Source organism: Drosophila santomea, chromosome 3L (genome assembly GCF_016746245.2).
Source record: "Drosophila santomea strain STO CAGO 1482 chromosome 3L, Prin_Dsan_1.1, whole genome shotgun sequence".
NCBI lineage: Eukaryota > Metazoa > Arthropoda > Insecta > Diptera > Drosophilidae > Drosophila > Drosophila santomea.
Genome location: NC_053018.2, coordinates 24,629,906 through 24,655,002, shown reverse-complemented (window position 1 = coordinate 24,655,002; position 25,097 = coordinate 24,629,906). Strand labels below are relative to the sequence as shown.

The 25,097-nt window shown below is 38.2% G+C and overlaps 2 protein-coding genes across 2 annotated transcripts in view; one reads left to right on the top strand and one right to left on the bottom strand.

Annotated features, from left to right (window-relative positions):
- Nucleotides 1-25,097, bottom strand: part of LOC120450087 (aminopeptidase N) — a 277,790-nt gene that overhangs the window by 171,951 nt on the left and 80,742 nt on the right.
- LOC120450091 lies at nucleotides 18,644-19,690 on the top strand. Its single transcript, XM_039632883.2, has 2 exons — nucleotides 18,644-19,420; nucleotides 19,475-19,690. Exons 1-2 carry the CDS (start codon nucleotides 18,755-18,757, stop codon nucleotides 19,484-19,486), a joined length of 678 nt encoding a protein of 225 aa, XP_039488817.1. The 5' UTR covers nucleotides 18,644-18,754; the 3' UTR covers nucleotides 19,487-19,690.

Genomic DNA, 25,097 nt, shown 5'->3' with positions numbered 1-25,097 from the left:
AGATCACCTGGCGCAAAGAGTAGACTAAAAGCAGCTTCTCGCAGACTTACTAAAGCGCTTAAGAAAAAAGAAGCGGACGCACATCTGCGTTACATCGAGAACCTCACGCCCACCAGCACAAAAAACTCATTGTGGAAAGCCCACAGGAATCTGCAGGCACCAGCAGAAACTGTCGTACCCCTCCGTAACTCTACCGGAAACTGGTCTCGTAGTGACATGGACAGAGCAAGAGTCTTCGCTGATCATCTCAAAAAGGTATTTCAACCCAATCCAGCCACTAACTCATTTACTCTCCCACCCTTAACTGCATCTGAATTAGCACCACAAGATCCCATAGAATTTCGGCCAAGCGAAATAACGAAAGTCATTAGAGACCAACTGAAGACTGGAAAATCGCCTGGCTTCGATTTAATAACACCGAAAATGATCATCGAGCTTCCAATGTGTGCAGTTCTACAAATCTGCCTACTCTTCAACGCTATTACCAAAATTGGATACTTTCCTCAAAAGTGGAAGAAATCAGTTATAGTTATGATCCCTAAGCCTGGGAAAGACAAAACACAGCCATCATCATACAGGCCAATAAGCCTACTTACTTGTCTCTCCAAGTTATTTGAAAAAGTACTGCTGCTACGAATCAGTCCCCACCTTAAAACACACGACACACTCCCATCGCACCAATTTGGTTTTCGGGCAAAACATGGAACTGTTGAGCAGGTTAACCGCATCACAACGGAAATTCGCACTGCTTTTGAGCATCGTGAATATTGAACAGCTTTATTCTTAGACGTTGCACAAGCATTCGATAGAGTATGGTTGGATGGACTTATGTTTAAAATAACCAAACTGCTGCATCAAAACTTACATAAGCTTCTAAAGTCTTACTTATACAAAAGAGTGTTCGCGGTTAGATGTAGTTCAAGCACTTCAAGCGATTGTACTATAGAAGCTGGAGTGCCCCAAGGAAGTGTATTAGGTCCAATTCTATACACCCTATACACAGCGGACATCCCAACAGACTACCAGCTAACAATATCCACATTCGCTGATGACACTGCAATACTGAGTCGATCCAGATGCCCAGTAAAAGCTACGATGCACTAGCACGCTATTTAACATGTGTAGAGAATTGGCTTGCAAATTGGCGCATACGAGTAAACGAACAAAAATGCAAACAAGTTACGTTTACCCTTAACAAACAAAGCTGCCCGCCCTTGGTTATGAACCACACGCGCATCCCACAAGCCGATGACGTAACATACTTAGGTATTCATCTGGACAAGCGGCTCACCTGGCGGAAACACATAGAGGCCAAGACGACGCACCTGAGACTAAAAGCAAAGGATCTACACTGGCTTATAAACGTTCGGTCTCCCCTGAGCCTGGAGTACAAAGTCCTTTTGTATAACTCCGTTCTTAAACCCATATGGACCTATGGCTCCGAGCTATGGGGCAATGCATCGAGAAGCAACATCGACATCATTCAGCGAGCACAGTCTAGGATTCTGAGAATCATAACCGGAGCTCCATGGTATCTTCGGAACGAGAATATACACAAAGACCTAAAAATAAAACTTGTCATTGAGACAATAACAGAGAGAAAAGTTAAATACAAGGAAAAACTAGGCTCACATCCAAATCCCCTTGCAAGGAAACTTCTTCGAGTATGCAGCCAAAGTCGACTGCACCGCAACGATCAACCAGCCCAGCTTTAATTTTTTTAGGCCACATAGCACAAATCATCTCATAAAATGATAATTAGCTAGCTTAGAATAAGATTTGAAAACTTTGTGTTAGTCTCTTAAGTAAAAGGGAAGATTCAATAAATAAGAAAAAGAAGGAAAAAAAAAAAAAAAAATTAATTTTGATCTAAGAAATAAATGATTTAATTCTAAAATAACATTAATTAAAAATTCATTCAATTCAATTTCTTCAATTTTTGTAAAGAAGTTTTTTTTTATTATTCGTTAGTTAAAATCACCGCTTAAATTAGCTACTGTTTACAAATGTAAATTTATATGTTTATTATTAATAATATTAAATATATGTAATAATTAATACCCATTAATAATGCGGGGAGGCCATTACAATTCTAATAGGGTTGTATAAAATATTTTAATATTATACATTAAAATATTTCAATTTCCCCCAACATAGCTAGTTTTCTAACTATTGTTATACCCGTTACTCGTAGAGTAAAAGGGTATACTAGATTCGTTGAAAAGTATGTAACAGGCAGAAGGAAGCGTTTCCGACCATATAAAGTATATATATTCTTGATCAGGATCAATAGTCGAGTCGATCTGGCCATGTCCGTCTGTCCGTCCGTCTGTCTGTCCGTCTGTCCGTCTGTCCGTCTGTCTGTCTGTCCGTCCGTATGAACGCTGAGATCTCAGGAACTACAAAAGCTAGAAAGTTTAGATTGGGCATACAGACTCCAGAGACATAGACGCAGCGCAAGTTTGTCGATTCATGTTGCCACGCCCACTCTAACGCCCACAAACCGCCCAATACTGCCACGCCCACACTTTTGAAAAATGTTTTGATATTTTTTCATTTTTGTATTGGTCTTGTAAATTTCTATCAATTTGCCAAAAACCGTTTTGCCACGCCCACTCTAACGCCCACAAACCGCCCAAAGCTGCCACGCCCACACTTTTGAAAAATGTTTAGATATTTTTTCATTTTTGTATTAGTCGTCTAAATTTCTATCGATTTGCCAAAAAACTTTTTGCCACGCCCACTCTAACGCCCACAAACCTGCACTTCTACTACCTGAGTAACGGGTATCAGATAGTCGGGGAACTCGACTATAGCGTTCTCTCTTGTTTTTATTTATATTATGCTCCGATATATTTTTCTCCATTTTCAATTATTTGTTTTCATTAATTTCTTCTGAGCTTGCTTTTTTGTCTATCAGCTATCAAAGTAACCTTCAAAATTTATAAGTTTGTTTAAAAGATATATTTTCTGCACATAACATTTTTCATTTAAGAAATACCAAAATGATAAATCAATACTTCCCTTTGTGCTTTTAATGCATTACTTAAGAATATATTTTTTATACCCAGTTGTTTTTGACTATTTTTAAAAATATTTGCAAAAACTTTAATGTGTATTTTGCAGATACATATTAATAAAAAGATCAGGTGGTGCCTTTAGTCCAATGTCCGATTCTATTAAATAAATGTTTTAAAAATATATTTTATTAAAATAATACTTATTTAACAAGAAAGAACGCTTTAGTCGAGTTTCCCGACTATCTGATACCCGTTACTAAGCTGCGAAAAGTGCGAAGGAGAAGTTTTAACACTAATAGTTTTTGACGGCTTGTGGGGGTTAGTAGATCAATCAATTTACAAGTCTAATACAAAAATTAAAAATATCAAAACATTTTTCAAAAGTGTGGGCGTGGCAGTTTGGGTCAACAAACTTGAGCTGCGTCTATTTTTCTGGAGTCTGTATGAATATTCTCAACTTTCAAGCTTTTGTAGTCCTTGAGATCTCGACGTTCATACGAACATGACCATATCGACTCGGCTATTGATCTTGATCAAGAATATATGTATATACTTTATATGGTCGAAAACGCTTCCTTTTGCCTGTTGAAATGTATCAACGAATCTAGTATACCCTTTTACTCTACTTTATAATTTATAAATTAAATACAAATATGCAACTTGTTTATAGGTAAATTGTTTTCTTAAGGCACGGACATAACCACCTAAGAATCTTTGTCTTCAAATATTTTTTGTACGTCGTAAGCTGAATATTAAAGACAATTGCTCTAGTATAAAGTAATTTATGAAAATTATTTTAAATTATTATATACATATATTCGGTTATTACTATTTCTTTGCTGTACTTTAATAATTAAAGTAAAGGGCAATTTTGTAATATTTACAATGCATGTGCAAACATACAGCGGTCGGCAGTCGCTATATGCGTACAAAAGAGCTGCTGGCTTTAGAGCACTCTCTCTTTTTGACTTCTGAGCAAAAATTTGAGAGCGTGGACTACAAAATCGTGTGCAAAAAATCGCGGTTTACGCTTCTTGATATTTTAATGTCTTGGCTTAAATGATGTTCTAATGACTGTTCTAGTGATTCATCCAAAACTATTCCAGATTCTTCTTCGTTTTCGATTGCATTAGCTGCAATCGCAGGTAAAATCTGTAAAATGTACCGGTGTGTCAGGGTTTTGCTACTTCCAGTGCATTTTGTGGAAAGGTTCTCCTCAACAAGATATGTACGTGTTTAAGTTGTTACGTATGGACCGAAGCCTGCTTTCTACCTAGCTGTGAGGTTGGTGCAACAGTTGTCCAGGCGTCATGATATTTTGTTGGGTCGTACAGAGCCAACACCTGCTTCGATGCTAAGGCTTCTTTTAGTCGTTAAAAAGCCTGTTGCTGAAAGTCTCCCCATACAAAGTCCACATCCTTTTTCAATAATTTGCTCAATAAATAGGCAATAATACTGTACCTAACAAATTTTCCGAAAATTCATGTTATTCCCAGAAATCTGCGAACTTCTAGTTCATTACTTGGCTTCTGTAGTCCTTGACAAAATGTTCTGAAGAATCCTGTAATTCCTAGGAATCTGCCTACTTCTGTTTCATTGCATGGCCTTTGATATTCGTAAATGCACTTAGTCTTCTTGTTGCCTGGCTGAATACCGTTGCCCGTAATATCGTGACCCAAAAAAGTCACCTTTCAGATATATCTTTAATATAATTAGTCCTTTTTCCACCGCCTTAGTTGCAATTTATACTTCGTCCACATAATACTCCTGACCACTGATCCTCCAAAGCCTTGCCGACGTTTTACCCTTGGCTGCCGTATTGCTCCATTTGGCACTGCTGCTTCTTTAATGAGTGTGTTATCGCTAAATGCTTCAACATGTTTACCTCCAAACAGAACTGTTTTCATTATTGGCGGATATTTCTTATGTTTTGACTCATATACTTGAGCAACCAACCGTTTTCATTATGCCCAATCCTAGAATTTTGAAACACCATTTTTTCGCTGGGGCTCTGAGCATTTTGACGCAAAGTGCGCAAAATTATTGCAGATATAACATTTAATTGCTTTCATCTTGCCATCAGCATTGTTTTTTTGCTTTTTATTAATTGTTGCCGCGTTGTATTGTTGTTGCTGCATACAGATTTTCCAAGGAATCTAGCAGCTCTGAACAAGTGCGTATATCCATTGCTAAAAATGCTTTCGTGAGTTTTTGTGAATTAAGTCCGTTGATAATATATGTTTTTTTTGGAATCCGAAAATATGAATATGAACTTGCACCAATGCAACTAACTTTGTTGCCGCAAAAAAACGAGTGGCTTGAACTGAGGCAAAGGAAATCAAGTTTCATTTCATTCCTCCTCAATATCTTCACTTTTGTGGATTTTGGGTAATTTATTTCTTCATTCATTGCCAACATTGTAGACACAATTAGTCTATGCGGAAACGCTGCGAGAGCATCAAATCTATCATCTCTCACGCGTTTTTTCTCGCTCTAGTACTCCCGCCCCTACACTTTTGGCTTAGCGTTTTGCTGTTCTCTGCAATTAATTCATTTCTCGCTTTCGCAACCTATGCATCAGACGAGTGCACTCAAAATTTTCGGTTATTTGAGTACTCACAAGCCTAACTCGCAACTCGGCGTGCCGAAACGGTTTCAAATGAGTAAATTGCGCATTGATTAGCGTTGTTTTCGTTGTATGCGAAATGAGTGAAATTCAATCCAAAGCGGAATGGATAGAATGAGTGAATGCAGAGTAAATGTTTAGAGTACTCGGATAAAATTTTTGGAAATTTGACGTTCCTCGCGTTAGGCAGGCTTTCGAGGATCTGAGCTGCGGGGCACGCTTTAGATTCCGCCTCTAGCTCTTCGGCTTTGGGGGTGGTGGTCTTGCTCACCCAGATCTCGGACACGGACTACACATCACTATTAATAAAGACAAGAATTGAGCGTGCTTGCGACAAAAAATACGAGCTAGAACTAAACCGGAAGAAAAATAAATAATTAAATTCTAGAAAATGAAAGTTAGAAGAAAGGACGAAAGATAGAGAAAAAAACAGAGAGGAAACTATCATTTGCGAAGACACGGATGTTGTTGAGCTCGCTTGAGGCCCACCCAACCTATGATATTCTTCCGCAGGAACATGGCTCCGATGATCCCTTGAAACCTTACGACCGTGGAGTCATCAGTAGAGTCGGTAAAGGAAATGTTTAGTTGCTCATGATTTCGGTAAACATTAAATTTAATAAACATAAAGTAATTAAGACTAACATCGTATATAGGTAGTTTGTTTATAAGCTTAGATAGTTATAAAAATATTTATGTATCGCATGATTTAATAATATGTAGTAAAAATATATAAAAGATATAAATGTTAATTGTGATAGGAATTAAATTAATAAGAAATAGTTTCGATTATCTAATTTAATTCATTGGTAGACAACTTCTCGTTTAACTCCATTGTGAAATTTCTTTTAATTAAATTCAATTAAACTTCATTATAATTCACGACAAAATAAAAAAAAATATTTAATTTATTACAGCGATAGCCAAATTTCAGTTGTTGCGGCATTTAATTCGTTTCTCAACTTCTTTTATATCATTGCCATTTAATAAATTTCTCTTAAGTTTTGGGTTAGCACTTAAAACCAAAGTTATATAAACTCACGCATCTTATCCATCGGCGAAAGATCGATCTCCCTCGAAGATGTGCTGAAAATCGTATGGCTTTGGCAGCCCACTTTGGGTTTTAAGGCATTAGTTTAAACAAAAGAGTTAAAAAGGCATTCTTCTACACAATTCGTTTCACTTCGCAACAAGAGAAATTTTCTTAGATTTTAACTAACTTTACTTAAATTATAAAAATAAATGTATTCTAATTTTTCAGGGATTTTTCATCAACTATTCATGGCTTCTATTACCAGAATCAAATTCACAAAAACATTTCATATGAGTGTCGTAAAAGTTAGGTAACTCGATACAGGTTATGACCAATTTGTGGCGAAAATTGCAAGAAATTTTAATTCGGCAGAACTGGGTTAAAACCCATTTAATGGTTTTGATTTAATGCACAAGAAAATTTATAGTCGGACATCGGATGCTCGGATCTACACTACCCCTTGGGGTTAGATCCACTTTTTGAATCTTTTTAAGTTAAACCCACATGGGTGCTGGGGTCAACTGGGGTCAAAATTATTGGGTCACTTTTGGCACTGCCAATTTCCATTAACCGTTCCGTAAAACGCCAAAGCTGGCCACTGTAGGCTATTGCGCATGCGCGCTGTTGACCAATTAAAGGTTATTTGCCGATCATTCTCCTACTGCTGCTCTCCTAGTAGTCCATCCTGCCCCTCCCAGGGTGCTCCTCGGGACAGGACGCAAAGTCGGCTTGCTGGGCTAGATCCGCTGGTTGAGCCCCGATGAAATATAAGGGTTGTCCACCCCGCCCTATGGCACTGGCTGTCAGTCCGCCGCCTGGTTGCCTCCGTGGACACTCTTTCCGTGACCTGGGCAACAAAAGGTTATGCATCTGTATGCAAATGAAAACGGCTTTACTCACTTGAGTTTGGTTAAGCTTTCGCCGAATAAATTTTTCCGCCACCAGATTTTCACAATCCGCGTGGACACTGGCACTATGTGATTATTATATATCTTATCGGCCACTGCAACGATTTGCACTCTACCGGATCTCAAAAGGAATAGAATTTAGCACGGAAACGGATGGAGTCGCTTAGCACTTTTTCTCTGCCACAGCATAAAAATTTCCTAATTAGACTAAAGCTTTCCAGATCTTCCCTGGCGCATCCATGAGCTATCTGGTATTTGTGTCCAAAACTCTGTTCTGGCAGAAATGCCGCTAGCTAATTAAAAATGCATGTGCATTAAAGCTCAGCTTAAACTACGTAAAGCTTTTACTGAAATGCATCGACGTTATTCCCGTCGCGTAAAGCCAGGCTCAGAGTGTCACATAATTAGTGCATACTTCTAGGCAGAAAATGTTTATATCTTTTATGGTTTATCTAAAATTTATTTAGCGGCTCTTCAGTCGCCACTACAAAAGCCCCCCCCGGTAACATCTGGCTAGGGTATATGTTCGACTGGTACCCTAGACGGATGACACCACTGAAGACACGTCATTGCCGAATATCTTTCGCATGGTATGTACCTATTAGTCTTCCCTGTAAATCCTCTAGCACGTAGTAGGCGCTTCCTAGCCTTCTGCGAACCCTTGCTTTCACAAAAGAAGGACCAAATTTAGCGTTGTATCCTGTTTGGAAACAGCTTTGCTTAAAATTTCTTCGGAATACTTCTTGCCCTTCCGTATAAGAAACAACTCGAGTCCGAAGATTGTACTTCTTTTCATTCTCGGAGTGTTTTTCAATCATCTTCTTACATGCTTTCTCCCGTACTATATCAAACGAGTCTGACCGATTGAACTTCAAAGATCGATCATCCAATAGGTTGAGCTTCCTCAACAAAGAGTACGTAGAAGCAGAGGTAACCATGTGTTTCCCGAAAACCATATAATAAGGAGAAGTTCCTAGGCTTGAATGTACGGATGATCTCAACGCACAACTAATCTTGTTTAAGTATTCGTCCCAGTCTTTTTGATCGGGTCTCACATATGCTCTAATTGCAGCAATAACTGATCGGTTCACGCGCTCGGAGGCATTCGCCTGTGGCGAATGTACAGCAGTAAATGTATAAGTAATGCCATACTGCTGCATTAACTTTTGAAAAGCGTGTGAACGGAATTGAGATCCATTATCTGACACTATCGTTTCGGGAGTGCCATACGACATAAATAATTCTCCTTCAAGATATTTTATGACAACACCTGAATCTATCTTCTTTACTGGTTTAAGAAAGACATATTTGGAGAAATGGTCAAGGACGATAAAAACTCCAATGTTCCCACTTCTAGACCTTGGATAAGGTCCAATAAAGTCTATAAATAAGCGTTGGAAAAACCTTTGACTCTCTCAATGGTCTTGTGTATCCCACCATGAGCAGACAACGAATTATCATGAGCACGAGACAGTATTTCAGAGACCAATTCCTTAGGTACCCATAGCTTCCAGGCATATTCGTCGTGCACCTGCTCTCCTGTCAAATGCTCAGCCTTCCGATAAATGTAACCGCTATCGGTCTTAAGATCAGGAAAATTCCTCTGATTTGCGCTCACTTTCTGCACTAACTCGGTGTATTCCGCTGATTTAAAGTTGTCAGAATTTAGATCCACGAGAAGTCCCTCCCGTAAGTCAATTGCAGCTACCGCGTCTTCGTTCACCCGAGACAAGGAGTCGGGAACTACGTTCATCGAACCTTTGCGATGCTCAATCGCGAAATCATACCTTTGCAAGGCCAAAGCCCATCGAGCTAGGCGCGAACTAAGGTCATGGTTAGACATCAACCATTTTAGTGACGCATGATCAGTTATGATCTTGAACCTATGTCCTTCCACGTACGCCCTAAAAATTTTAAGAGCCACGATCGCGGCGAGACATTCTTGCTCTGTGACGGTATAATTTTGTTGCGCCTTATTTAACTTTTTTGAAATGAAGGCAATAGGACGCTCATCTCCTTCTTCCGAAACTTGGACTAATACGGCTCCAACTCCGGTCTTGCTCGCATCGCAATGTATTGCGAACGGTTTCGAAAAATCAGGACTGCATAAAACAGGAGCCTCGCTAAGACATTGCTTTAGCTTCTCAAAAGATTCTACTGCTGCTTCAGACAAACTGAATCTTCTTTTCGTGGTCATCAGATCAGTTAAAGGAGCAGCAAGAGACGCAAAATTAGGAACGAACTTGCGATACCAGCCACATAAACCCATGAAACTTCGCAGACTGCTCAACGTTTTAGGCAAAGGAAAATTCCTAATTGCGGCTACTTTTTCTGGATCTGTACGGATTCCTCCATCTCCGATTATATGACCTAGGTAACGCACTCTTAACATGCAGAAGTGACTTTTGCCTATATTGATCGTCAAACCTGCACGTCTTATCTGTAGCGCAACCTCTCTTGGCACTTCGAGGTGCCTCTCAAAACTTGATGAAACCACCAGCAGATCATCTAGGTAAATAAAAACTTCGTTCCTAAGATGAGCTGGCACCACTTTGTCCATCAAACGAGAAATTGTACTTGTGGCATTGCATAGCCCGAACGGCATAACTTTAAACTGATAGAGGGGTACACCAGGAACGGTGAACGCCGTCTTGTCACGCGAAGCTTTTTCCAAAGGCACTTGCCAATAAGCGTCCTTTAGATCAAGACTAGTTATGTACTCGGCCTTCGGCAACCTACTCAAAATGCCACTAATTTGAGGCAGTGGATATGCATCCTTTTCGGTGAAGCTATTCATCTTACGACTGTCTAGACAAATTCTAACCTTTCCAGGTTTCGTTACCATAACGTTTGGAGATGACCAAGAACTGTCAGACTCTTCTATCACTCCTAGTTGTAGCATCCTGTCAATCTCGGAATACATTGCCTTTTCTACGGCTGGTGAAACAGGGAAATGGCGTTGTTTTATTGGCTTTGCCATACCTACATCAATAGAGTGCGATATAAGGTTGGTCTTACCAAGACCATCTTGACAAAATGACGGAAAACAATTGATCACATTCGTTAGCCTCGCCTTATCCATCTCGGATAGCTTATGGTGGTCAACTTTAACTTTGAAATCAACTTCAGTTGAATCTAGCTCAGATATGATAAGTCTTCTGGGAAGTAAATCGTAAAGCTTCCAAAAATCTATCCCTAAATATAGATCTTGTTTAAGCGACGGTACGATGTAAATTTTTAAAACCTTCTTTTGGTCGCCGTATTCTACCTCTGTTTGAATATGTCCTCGTATCTGCTGTGATCGGCCGTCTGCCGTTGTAGCACTACTATTAATGGCCTTATAGTTTCCTGCAGCTTCTACTTCACGGGCTAAGTTACCTCCTACACAACTTGCCGATGCGCCAGAGTCTAACAGACCGTAAACCGTACGATTAAACAACCGAATTTGCAAAAACGGACGAGGATCTTTTGGTCCTTCAGGTAGTGACTTTATATAATTGACTCCAATTCTACAGTTCTTGACATTTTGCCAGAATGCTTCGACTAGAATTTCGAGCCTTTCGTTTACCAATATTTTGTAAATAGTTCTCTTCATGTTTAATTTTCTTTAGTGTTTGGATTTTGCTATGTAGCAAAGAACTAGCAGGTAGTTGTTGTTCGTCAGGGATTGGAGGTTGTGCAACATTTGCTGCATCTCTAAGTCTTCGGTCATTGTGGATTGGCTCCGGGAGGCAATCGAAGTCTTCTGTTCGAATTGCGACTTCGACGTGCCGGCTTTGGAGTTTTTTGAACACTTATTACAACTTGGCTTGTAAGTGTTTGCAGCTCCACAACCGTAACAGAATATTCTTCTCTCCGATACGCAATCCTGATATCGGTGTCCTTCCTTGCGGCAATTCCAGCATAATAAGGAGAACGCTTCGACATCAGCCTCATTTTCAGGTTCTGATTCTAACTGCGTATCATACTCCTGGCTAAATTCAGCCACTTCCCGTTTAAACGGAGTGCTTCGCACGTAGCCGCTAACCCGCTTAATATCGGCCAAGAAGGTTTCGCGCCTTCGACAAATCTGTCTGAGATCTGAAACCGTCTTAATATCAATGTTTAAGATCTCATGTCTTATCTCTGGACGCAAATTGTTTCTGAGAACTCGAATTAATTTACTCGTAGTCCAAGGATGCTCCAGCTGATCGACTAAACCTGATATTGTATCATAAAAACTATCAAAAGATTCGTTTTGCTTTTGTTTAGAATTCCTGATTAATTCTTCGATATCGCAATCGTCTCTGCTATCGCGAAACTAGAGACGCAAAGCTGCACAGAAAGAATTCCACTGAATATCGCCGTGCGCTTTATGATAACGCCAATAAAACTCATTGGCTTTTCCTTCAAAAAGTACGCTGGCGTGTTTGCAAAGCAGATCGAAATTATTGTCTAACGTCTCTCGTGTTAGAGTATTTACTCTATAAATAAAATTATTAACATACACTCCTTTTCCAGAAAATTTTATCTTCCAACCGTTGAGGATATGTACAACCTTATCTGGTCGGTTTACCAAATCGGACGTAGTGCTTCTCTGTGAAGCGGGAGAGCCCGGAGCCGAGAGGACTTGCCTTGAATTGCTACCGGTTTCATTTCTTGTTTCGACCCTATCTCCATTGCTAAGCGATCGACGTGAAGAATGTTCCCTCTGAGAATTGTCATTACCACCACTGGTGCTTGCTAACGCCCTGGTTATAGTATCGGTAATGAAATTCTGAATTAAATCAGTCATCTTCTCTGAAAGCGTAGCTAATAACCTTTGTTCCATAGCTAGTAATGTCATAGCATTATCTGTTAAACTATTCGAATTGCTGGCCCCAATGTTATTAGCTTGCGTACTTTGTCCGGAGGTCGAAGCTATATTACCTGAGACTTGCTGACCAACTGTATCTACGGGCTGTCGTTTTCTCGACCCACTTCGAGTTTGTCTCTCAGTTACTTCTTTAGGCTTCGGGATCTCTGGTCTACTAGCTACTTTACACACAGGACATTGTGCGCTCTTCTTCCAATAAGCTTTTATACACCGCTTATGAAACTCGTGTTGGCAACTGGTTATAAAAACCTCAGCAGGAATTATATCTGCTGTACATAACGGACAAACAAACCTTTGGGCTTGAGTCAGACCCTCTTTCAGGAGATCGGTCTAACCCCATCATTCCCACAAGATATAAAAATCTGGTTTGAGTGCGAAAAAAAATATTCACGTTCCGACAACGGTTAACCAACTACAAATCGAAATTGTTCTTTTAGAAATTGATGCTTTGTTTTGTAATTAAATGTTTGTAAGAAAATGTTTCGGTAATTCAACCCAAAAATTCGAAAAGTAAAATATGATAAAGTAATCAAAAATATGTATATGTATTTACCGAACTCAATACTATATGTCGCACGTATCGCAAGGTATCTTTTTCTTAATGACAATTAATATTCTCAGAAATTGAAAGATTGGAAAGTAATAGGCTTTTGTTAAGGTTTGACCCTAGGAGGGAAGATATATTTCAGGATTTCGAATTCGGACAGCGATTCGTTCAAAAACAGAAACGCATGTATTCCAGAATACCATCAAAAAAAATATAGAACTTCTAGAAAATAAAGAATAAAGGAAAATTTTCATTAGCTCTCTCTGGCTATGGCACGACTCGGAAGAAATTGCCAGTATTTTCCGTAGCGTTGAGTTTTAGCGTAGACTTTGTTCAATGACTTAGTGCTATAATCTGGGACAGAAGATGAGCCTTCGATGACCACCTCAGTTTTCCTCATTTTAAATAGACACCTTGTAATCTCACCTACATCTTAGAAAGAATCTTTGGCTTCTTTGTAAGACTGGACAGTTGGGAATACTGATATTCACCTCAAATGTTTTCCAAGAATTATTCAGATAAAAGATAAAAGAAAGAAAGACTTCGTTTATCTGGGATTCCTAATAAAAAATCTTTTTTTTTTTTTTTTTTGCTAGGCACTACCCGATTTAAGTCTGGACAGCTAGGAATACTAATATTCACTTAACTGTAATCCGAGAATTCTTGATAACTGAAGTTAAAGAAAATAAATTTATATATTCGCGAGTCTTAATAAAAAAAATTATTTTTCTACTAAGGCTCCACACGTTTGGCCGCCACTTTTTTTTATTAATAATAATGAATTATAACTGTAGTGTGTAACGTAGTGCGCCACTGTTCTCAATACAAGAAGGAATTATAACTCCTCGCGTTAGGCAGGCTTTCGAGGATCTGAGCTGCGGGGCACGCTTTAGATTCCGGCTCTAGCTCTTCGGCTTTGGGGGTGGTGGTCTTGCTCACCCAGATCTCGGACACGGACTACACATCACTATTAATAAAGACAAGAATTGAGCGTGCTTGCGACAAAAAATACGAGCTAGAACTAAACCGGAAGAAAAATAAATAATTAAATTCTAGAAAATGAAAGTTAGAAGAAAGGACGAAAGATGGAGGAAAAGACAGATAGGAAACTATCATTTGCGAAGACACGGATGTTGTTGAGCTCGCTTGAGGCCCACCCAACCTATGATCATCTTCCGCATGGCTCCGATGATCCCTTGAAACCTTACGACCGTGGAGTCATCAGTAGAGTCGGTAAAGGAAATGTTTAGTTACATAAAGTAATTAAGACTAACATCGTATATAGGTAGTTTGATTATAAGCTTAGATAGTTATAAGAATATTTATGTATCGCATGATTTAATAATATGTAGTAAAAATGTGAGGATTTGGATATAAATGTTAATTGTGATAAGAATTAAATTAATAAGAAATAGTTTCGATTATCTAATTGAATTCATTGGTAGACAACTTCTCGTTTAACTCCATTGTGAAATTTCTTTTAATTAAATTCAATTAAACTTCATTATAATTCACGACAAAATAAAAAAAAATATTTAATTTATTACAGCGATAGCCAAATTTCAGTTGTTGCGGCATTTAATTCGTTTCTCAACTTCTTTTATATCATTGCCATTTAATAAATTTCTCTTAAGTTTTGGGTTAGCACTTAAAACCAAAGTTATATAAACTCACGCATCATATCCATCGGCGAAAGATCGATCTCCCTCGAAGATGTGCTGAAAATCGTATGGCTTTGGCAGCCCACTTTGGGTTTTAAGGCATTAGTTTAAACAAAAGAGTTAAAAAGGCATTCTTCTACACAATTCGTTTCACTTCGCAACAAGAGAAATTTTCTTAGATTTTAACTAACTTTACTTAAATTATAAAAATAAATGTATTCTAATTTTACAGGGATTTTTCATCAACTATTCATGGCTTCTATTACCAGAATCAAATTCACAAAAACATTTCATATGAGTGTCGTAAAAGTTAGGTAACTCGATACAGGTTATGACCAATTTGTGGCGAAAATTGCAAGAAATTTTAATTCGGCAGAACTGGGTTAAAACCCATTTAATGGTTTTGATATAATGCACAAGAAAATTTATAGTCGGACATCGGATGCTCGGATTTACACTACCTCTTGGGGTTAGATCCACTTTTTGAATCTTTTTAAGTTAAACCCACATGGGTGCTGGGGTCAACTGGGGTCAAAATTATTGGGTCACTTTTGGCACTGCCAATTTCCATTAACTGTTCCGTAAAACGCCAAAGCTGGCCACTGTAGGCTATTGCGCATGCGCGCTGTTGGCCGCTCCGTGGACACTCTTTCCGTGACCTGGGCAACAAAAGGTTATGCATCTGTATGCAAATGAAAACGGCTTTACTCACTTGAGTTTGGTTAAGCTTTCGCCGAATAAATTTTTCCGCCACCAGATTTTCACAATCCGCGTGGACACTGGCACTATGTGATTATTATATATCTTATCGGCCACTGCAACGATTTGCACTCTACCGGATCTCAAAAGGAATAGAATTTAGCACGGAAACGGATGGAGTCGCTTAGCACTTTTTCTCTGCCACAGCATAAAAATTTCCTAATTAGACTAAAGCTTTCCAGATCTTCCCTGGCGCATCCATGAGCTATCTGGTATTTGTGTCCAAAACTCTGTTCTGTCAGAAATGCCGCTAGCTAATTAAAAATGCATGTGCATTAAAGCTCAGCTTAAACTCGTACGTAAAGCTTTTACTGAAATGCATCGACGTTATTCCCGTCGCGTAAAGCCAGGCTCAGAGTGTCACATAATTTAGTGCATACTTCTAGGCAGAAAATGTTTATATCTATACATACTTTTAACAAGGTGCGACTCTTCCGAGGTAGACGAAAGGCATTAAAAAGTTCGACATAACCCCAGATAAGATGGTTGTAAAAGGGTATACTAGATTCCTTGTAAAGTATGTAACAGGCAGAATGAAGCATTTCCGACCATATAAAGTATATACAGCCGTGGACGTATAAATAGCACAAAATAAAGTTCATCTTTTTCAATAGTTTTTTTAATTAACAAATATTTCTTGGAAATAAAACAGCTTTCTTTCTTCATAGCTTAGCTTATAAACTAATAAATTAATTAATCAAAATGATTAATGAGCATATCTGTACGCGGATCAGTTTTTCGTGGCTTTGGTTTGCTTATTTTTTGATTGGTCAAATATGCTGTGTTTTCCTTTGCAACCTTCAGTGCATTATATACCATTTTCCTCGAACACATCATTATTTTGGCAATTTCAGCAGGTGTATTGCCAGATTCAGTTAGGTTGAATATCATCCTCCTTTCTTCAACTGAACAATGCTTTCCTCGACCCATTTTTTTAACTTTTGTATTAAATTACAATAATTTGTTGACGAAATGACGAAAAAACTTAGGAAAACCACTTTTTACACGGAATTTGATGTAAGTTCTTTAAAGTGTGCTATTTCTGTGACCAAGCTAAATAGTCGCTCGCGAACGAAAATTAAGCATAGAGCAGAAGAAAAAAATGAAAACGGTAAATTTTTGGGTTGTACGTCATGTAGAAGAAAGCAATAATCGATTCACATCAAAATTTTTGGAATCGAAAGCCAAATACTTATAAAATAATCTATCTAAAGTTACTGTTCTGATGTGTGCTATTTATACATCCACGGCTGTATATTCTTGATCAGGATCAATAGCCGAGTCGATTTGGCCATGTCCGTCTGTCCGTATGAACGTCGAGATCTCAGGAACTACAAAAGCTAGAAAGTTTAGATTGATATTTTTTTCATTTTTGTATTAGTCTTGTAATTTTCTATCGATTTACCAAAAAACTTTTTGCCACGCCCACTCTAACGCCCACAAACCGCCCAAAGCTGCTGCGCCCACACTTTTGAAAAATGCTTTGATATTTTTTAATTTTTGTTTTGGTCTTGTAATTTTCTATCGATTTGCCAACTATAACGCCTACAAACCGCCAAAAACAGTGTTGAAGACTCTCCTTCGCACTTCCACTAGCTGAGTAACGGGTATCAGATAGTCGGGGAACTCGACTATAGCGTTCTCTCTTGTTTAATGATGTAATCAGTTGTTGGGGAAAGGTAAAGTCAACACGAACGCGAATTTGAGTTCTTGAGTAAATTCTTATACAATCAGTACATGATATTTCTGTTGTTTAAAAATGGACTCAGGGCCAGCCCCTTCACATTCCGGCACGTTATTAATTTCAAAAAGAAATCTTCGTCAATACCGTCAATTATGACATATCGGAACATGTCAGCTAACACCGATGTTGGCATCTGTAAAGTATTTACTTCTTATTTCTCCACTAACTTTGAGTCGGATGATGCCTGGAAGCGATATTGAACTTTAATAATTCTCCTAAGCCCAACATTGAGGGGGCTTTCTCCTTCTTTCTTAAAAACTATCTAAAGTCTCCTTCTTGTACTTATGAAGCCTTTTTCGGGTTAATTTTATTTCTATAAGAAAAATGGCTTATATTTAGTTGTCTCCAGCTACAGGCCAATTGTTAAAATCAGCAATATTGCAAAATTTGGGAAAGAATAGTTTGTAAAAACTTACTTCATAATTCGTGCTTATATCGATCCCTACCAGCATTGGTTTATAACGCTCAACCACTACCAACGTAGCCATCTTCTCTAAACACTGTATGGAAGCCTTTGATGCCTATACTTAAGTTGATTTGGAACAGCCAAATCAGCAGATGATCTCAAATTATTAATATTGTAGTAGGATAGATACCCTTTAGGCCCACAGTACCATGTATGTATCATGTAGTAGTTTAGGTTAACGTATGAAGCCCATGGTGGCAGAGAGAAGTATGCGATCATATCCCCGTTATAAGTAAGAACAATACTGTTGTCCCGCTCTTACTTATAAGCTAGCTTTAAGATATAACAATGTACACACACCTAGCTCTCACGCATACAGACACGCATGAGAGAGGATAAGAAAAACGAAGAAGCAAAGCGCGGCATTCGGTCGCTGGTTCTTAAAGAGTAAAGTCGATAATAAAGAAAAACTTAATTAAGCAAAGCGTCGCACCGGAGTTGGTTCAAGCGTTTACAACATCAGAAGTGGTCATTACTCACTATGCCTGACACCATATTAAATCAATTCTCGGTGCAACAACTAAAAAAATGGTTGGGAGCCCTTGGACGCCAAACTTTCGGCACTAAAGCGGAGTTGATAGGGCGTCTCCAAGCCATTTCTCCGGAAATACGTGGCGATCCACCGTCAAACAACGGATCAGCAACGGATGGAGCTGCATCGCAGCTAGCACAACGAGAGCTGCAAGAGGGAGACACACCAGCGACCCCGTTAGACGCGCAATCGGCGGCGTCAGAGACCCTAGAAAGTCTGGATTTAGAGCAGTTATCGCTAGTGGATGCCGAAAAAGCCACCCTGCAGAAAATTCGTGACGAAATAGATGCAAACATGACCGTGTTGCAGAGCATTTACACAGAAATCGACGAGGCGAGCAAGAACAAGTCCGTTCGTGTTGGCCAAGCCCATGACGTCATCGAAAATAGTATTGAAAATGATGGCAATATTAACATGTGCGCTAACAGCACCAATGTTAAAGCTAAAAGCACCAAAGTAACCATCACTGCCGATAACATTATCGAGGGAGATACCAGTGTTGGAAAGGAGACCGCTAGCAGTGATGATCAACGCCAGAGTACAAATGTAAACAAACTCTTGGAATCGCCAGCAGCAGCGCTTGCCTTGGCAAAAGAGGTCACCATGGAGTACGACGGCAGCGTGTGTGTGCGTAATTGGGTCACACAGTTCCAGAACATCGGCAAGATCTACAATTTGGACGACGGCTGCATGCATATGCTTCTAATTGCCAAGCTGAAAGGGAGTGCACAACGTTGGCTGCACGCAAACACCACGCGAATTCTGGAGTCAACCGATCAGCTGTGTAAGCAGTTAATTATGTCATTTGGGGTCAAAATGTCCAAAGGAGAATTGAGGAGCGCATTCCAAAAGCGGGAATGGCGTTCAGAGGAGAAATTTGCGGCTTATTTCGAGGACAAGATGATGCTGGCCAACAATATCAACATCGATCTGGAGGAACTCCTGGAAAACATTATCGAGGGAATTCCGGCACCAGCGCTACGCAATCAGGCTCGCATACAGTGCTTTTCCGAGCCGATGCAGGTTTTGAGAGCCTTCTCGGAAGTACGTCTGCCAAAGCACAAGCCTGATAATAGTTTGCCAAAACGCCTCTTTGAAGGAGGTCCAACTAAGAAGGATTTGCGTTGCGCCAACTGCAACTCAAAAGGACACTTCGCCAAGGAGTGCCTGAAGCCAAAGAGAGAGCCCGGATCCTGCTATGCTTGTGGAGCGTTCGGACACTTCGTCGGACAATGCCCGGAGCGCAAGAGCGCCAATATCAACAATTATGTAAGGCATGTTAAGATTTTTTTTCACAGTAGCTATAAAACCCACTAATTACAGAATGCCTCATAGACACCGGGAGTCCAATATCATTTGCAAAACTAAGCAGTATATTCAGTGAAGTCAATTTAGAGTCTGCTGCTGAAAACTATTTCGGGCTAAATAAAAGCCAACTAATAATACTCGGAAAAACCTTATGTTACATTACAAAAGAAAGAATAAAATGTTATTTTGATTTATACGTAGTTCCAGACGGGTCTATGAGTCATAATGTAATCCTTGGACGAAATTTTATGGAAGCTTGCCAGCTTAAGCTGGATCCAGATACTTTGGGAAGGATTACGGTTAACCCATTAAATGAGGAAACAGTTAGTACCTTAGACAATGAGACAGTTAGCGAGACAGTTAGTGAGACAGTTAGTAATACAGTTAGTGAGACAGTTAGTAATACAGTTAGTGATACAGTTAGTAATACAGTTAGTAATACAGTTAGTGAGACAGGTTATGAAACAGTTAGTAAAACAGTTAGTGAGACAAGTTATGAAACAGTAAAACAGTTAGTGAAACAGGTTATGGAACAGTTAGTATAGCAGATATCGAAACGAGTAGTAAAACAGTTAATACTACAGTTAGTAAAACACTGAACGAAACAGTTATTCCTTTAGGCAGCGTTACAACGGATTCCGCACTTAGTCAGAAATTTTATAATACAGTTATGCCCAGTTATGAAAAAGCAGTTAGAGAAATCTTTAGCATTGATTACGTAGAGGATGAGCAAATGAATTACATATGCGGGGCAGAAAATGACCGAGCCTTAAACTGTCAATTGAAAGAGATTATCAAAAGCAACTACTTAGATGTTAGAAAGCCTACCGAACCTCTAGTCAGATGTGAAATAAAACTATGTTTAGAAACGTCAAAACCATTTAGCTGCGCACCAAGAAGACTTGCCTACTCAGAAAAGGAGAAATTACAAAAATTGTTAGATGAATATATGAAAGAAGGGATTATACGACCTAGTGAATCCGAATATGCTTCGCCAATAGTTTTAGTTAAAAAGAAAACGGGAGACATACGACTATGCATAGACTTTAGAAAACTAAACAAGATATTAATCAAGGACAATTATCCGATACCGCTTATCGATGACCTCTTAGACAAACTAGTTAACAAGAAAATTTTTTCGAAACTTGATTTAAAAAACGGTTATTTTCATGTATTTGTTAATAAGGATTCGGTTAGATACACCTCATTTGTTACACCGTTAGGTCAATTCGAGTTTCTCAGAATGCCAATGGGGCTAAAAACTGCATCGGCAGTGTTTCAAAGATTTGTAAACAAAATTTTCGAGGATCTCATTAGGGACAACAAAGTAATTGTATACATGGAGGAACACTTAAGAACCTTAAAGGAAGTGTTTCTCAGATTAGCCCAAAATAAATTAGAATTAAGAATGGATAAATGTGAGTTTCTTCAAACAAATATTAAGTATTTAGGATTCATTATAAACGGCGAAGGCATTAGGGCAGATGATAAAGGTATAGATGCCATACAACATTTTCCAATTCCAGACAAGATGCAATCCGTTCAAAGTTTCCTAGGTTTATGTTCATACTTTCGTAGATTCATAAAAGATTTTTCAACATTAGCGAAACCGTTATACGACCTCTTGAGAAAAGACGAGAAATTTAAATTTGGAGAAAAAGAAATGAGCTGTTTTTCTACACTCAAGGAAAAGTTAGTGCAGGCGCCGGTTTTAGCCATTTATAATTTCAAAGACGAGATAGAGCTGCACTGTGATGCAAGCGGTCTTGGCTTCGGTGCCGTATTATGTCAAAAGAAAGAGGATGGAAAATTGCACCCCATATTTTATTTTTCAAAACGTACAACAGTCGCTGAGGCAAAATATCACAGTTTCGAACTGGAGACGATGGCAATTATTCACGCACTGAGACGATTTAGAATATACTTGTATGGAAAACGCTTTAAAATTATTACTGATTGTAATTCACTTACTTTAACACTGAATAAGATTGAACTTAATCCACGAATAGCTAGATGGGCGTTAGAGAAGGTTAAAGGATGCAGCATGTAGATGCTCTAAGTAGATGTACGAATATCATGATAGTAGAATCGAATACGTTTGAAGACAATTTAGTAATTTACCAAGCCAAAGATCAAAAAATTCAAGAAATTAGAAAACTGTTAGAGGAAAATGAACATAAGTTATACGAAATGAGAAACGGAATAATTTATAGAAAATGTAACGACGGCAGACTATTATTTTATGTTCCCACAGACATGGAAGATCATATTCTATATAAAAATCACAATGAGATCGGACACATAGGTAGAGACAAAATGTTAGATATAATTTTGAAATCTTATTGGTTTCCCAATGCCAAAGACAAATGTTTAGACCATATAGAAAATTGTTTAAAATGTGTTGCGTTCTCCCCTAAGACTGGTAAGGAGGGATTTCTGCACTGCATTCCAAAAGGTAGTCAACCGTTTGAACTAATACATATCGATCATTACGGCCCAGTCGACTCGGGTAGATCCAAAAAACATATTTTTGTTGTCATCGACGGTTTTACTAAGTTCGTACGTTTATACACTACAAAGACCACCAATACAAGAGAAGTCATAACAGCTTTAAAAGACTATTTTAGAGCATACAGCAAGCCTAGATGCATTATTTCAGACAGGGGAAGTTGTTTTACATCCAAGGAGTTTGATGATTTTATGTTAGAATTTGATGTTAAGCGTATGAAGATTGCGACTGGATCACCACAGGCGAACGGACAGGTCGAAAGAGTCAACAGAAGTTTAGGTCCAATGATAGCAAAACTGGTAGAACCAGAGAAAGGTATATATTGGGATACAGTAATAGATAAAGTGGAGCACGTTCTAAATAATACACAACACCGCAGTATTTTGGGTTAGAGCAAAGAGGAAAAATAGTAGACGAATTGAAGGAAAAACTAGAAGAATTAGATAACACTCCAGAAGATAGGGATTTAGAGAAGATTAGGAGCGAAGCAGAAAATAATCAAGGAAAAGCTCAAGAGTATAACAAAACACAATATGATAAGTCCGCCAAAAAGCCTTCTGAATACAAAATAGGAGATTATGTAATGGTAAAAAAATTCGACAGCACAGCAGGTATTTCTAGAAAATTGATTCCAAAATGTAAAGGTCCATTTATGATTTTCAAAATACTGAGCAACGACAGATTCTTATTAAAAGACGTAGAAGGTTTCCAGGTATCCCGTAACCCGTACCAAGGTGTCTGGAGCATTCAAAACATTAAACATTGGATAGGCAATAAGAAAAATAAACGAACACACAATTAAACACTGTTAACAAGGTCAACAAACATATATAGTACGTGCAACTATATATAAATATTTAAGATACAAAATCATTATATATGTAACTACAGACAAAAAAATGTAAACCATGATCAGGGGATCAGCTAGTCAGGACGGCCGAGTTGTAGTAGGATAGATACCCTTTAGGCCCACAGTACCATGTATGTATCATGTAGTAGTTTAGGTTAACGTATGAAGCCCATGGTGGCAGAGAGAAGTATGCGATCATATCCCCGTTATAAGTAAGAACAATACTGTTGTCCCGCTCTTACTTATAAGGTAGCTTTAAGAGATAACAATGTACACACACCTAGCTCTCACGCATACAGACACGCATGAGAGAGGATAAGAAAAACAAAGAAGCAAAGCGCGGCATTCGGTCGCTGGTTCTTAAAGAGTAAAGTTGATAATAAAGAAAAACTTAATTAAGCAAAGCGTCGCACCGGAGTTGGTTCAAGCGTTTACAATATTTTTAGTTATTATTAAGCAATTAACTGTTGCCTGTATCTCTCCCCATTAACAGGATTACCTTATTGGATAAACATCTTTTAAAGTTTATTTCTAAGATTTTGTAACTTCTAAAGTCTTTTTGTGTACTGTTGTAAGCATTGCTGTAAAGAGTCATTATGAGGTCCAATAAAGGTTGTTAATTGTTACAACAATTGTTTATAATTGCTCTGTTAATTCATGTTATTTTTCCCTTTTTTACTAAACGTAAGTTAGTTGATCCACGTTCCAATAAATTTATATGTTACACTAAAACAAGAGAAAACGCTAGTCGAGTTCCTTGACTATCTGATACTCAGCTAGTGGAAGTGCGAAGGAGAGCCTTCAACACTGACAGTTTTTGGCGGTTTGTGGGCATGAATCTCACTTTCTAGCTTTTGTAGTTCCTGAGATCTCAGCGTTCATACGGACGGACAGACAGACGGACATGGCCAGATCGACTCGGCTATTGATCCTGATTAAGAATATATTCTATATACTTTATATGGTCGGAAACGCTTCCTTCTGCCTGTTACATACTTTTCAACGAATCTAGTATACCCTTTTACTCTACGAGTAACAGGTATATATAATAAACTTTTTTGGTGATAGATTTAATAAAAAAAAAAATAATTTAAATAAAAAACTAATTTACAAATGTATTCTTTCGGCCCAGCAAACCTTTTACAGAGGATTAACATAAGCCTTTTAAGTTCTACTTAGCTTTATATGTCAAGCTTAACAGATCATTAAGCTCGTTACCGTTAAGCGGTTCGTATCTTGGGGGAATGTTATTTATGAGGCTTTTGGAGAGTGAAGCTTTCCAAAAGATCGGCTTTAGCTTTTTTATATGAAGAGTGAATATGTCGTATGAAGAAATGAATATGTCACTCCCCCACCTTTTAGATATAAGCTTGCCCTCAAGCGATTATTTCTGGATATAAGTGTGGTACTGAATTTGCAATTTCATATTTTTGAAAAGTACAAGTTGGTGTTTCGTGTTTTATTGTTAGCTATGCAGTGGTCTTTGACAATATTCTTTGTTAGTGTATTTAGAACATAGTTGTTATGTGAGTAGAATTTGCCTTCAATATTTTCCTTAATAATTTGGCCATTATTGTCGGGGTAAGGTGCAATGATGAAAGTTTGTCGTTTAATTGAATTCATAGGAATGTGGGACATTACGAATATTTCATTAGTAGGTACGTTATATCAAGCGGAAGTTTTTATGTTTATCAGATTTTTGTAATTAATGTGGCCAATATTTTCATGTTTTAGTAGTTTAGGATTAAATATTCCTAGTCGTGTTAGTTGTGAACCCATTTCAATGTCTTCGATATATTCGGTAAAATGTTCAATATTAAATATTAATAGATTCAATTTTTGTTCCTTTTTCAAAGAATTGGACTGGTTGTTAATTATTTCTGCCATTATTGAGACTGTCAGTGTGCCAAAAAGATATCTTAATGTGGAACCTACAAAGTTAGCCTTTCCCTTTTCTCGGTTAAATATTTAATTTGTGTGACATTTTTAAATTCTTGACATTCTTTAATTATACTATTAAATGTTTCTTCAACTTCTGTAATATTTATGGTGAGACAGTGATGCATAAAGGTGATGGGGATTTGTATTGTTCCAGATTCAAACAAAAATCCTTGATTGTTTTCTATTGGGTTGATTTCGATTGTTCCTGCTGTAGTTTGTGTCGCAATACAAGTTATTATGGTGATTATGAGTCCGATGACTGGGAGGTGTCGGTTTGCTGCAAGTATTTGCTGTCATTAACTTTCTTTTTCTTTTTAAATTTGCTTTTATAATGAATA

Excerpts from the sequence above, each read along its gene's own strand:
- LOC120450091 (XM_039632883.2), top strand. The coding sequence starts at position 18,755 with ATGGAGTACGACGGCAGCGTGTGTGTGCGTAATTGGGTCACACAGTTC.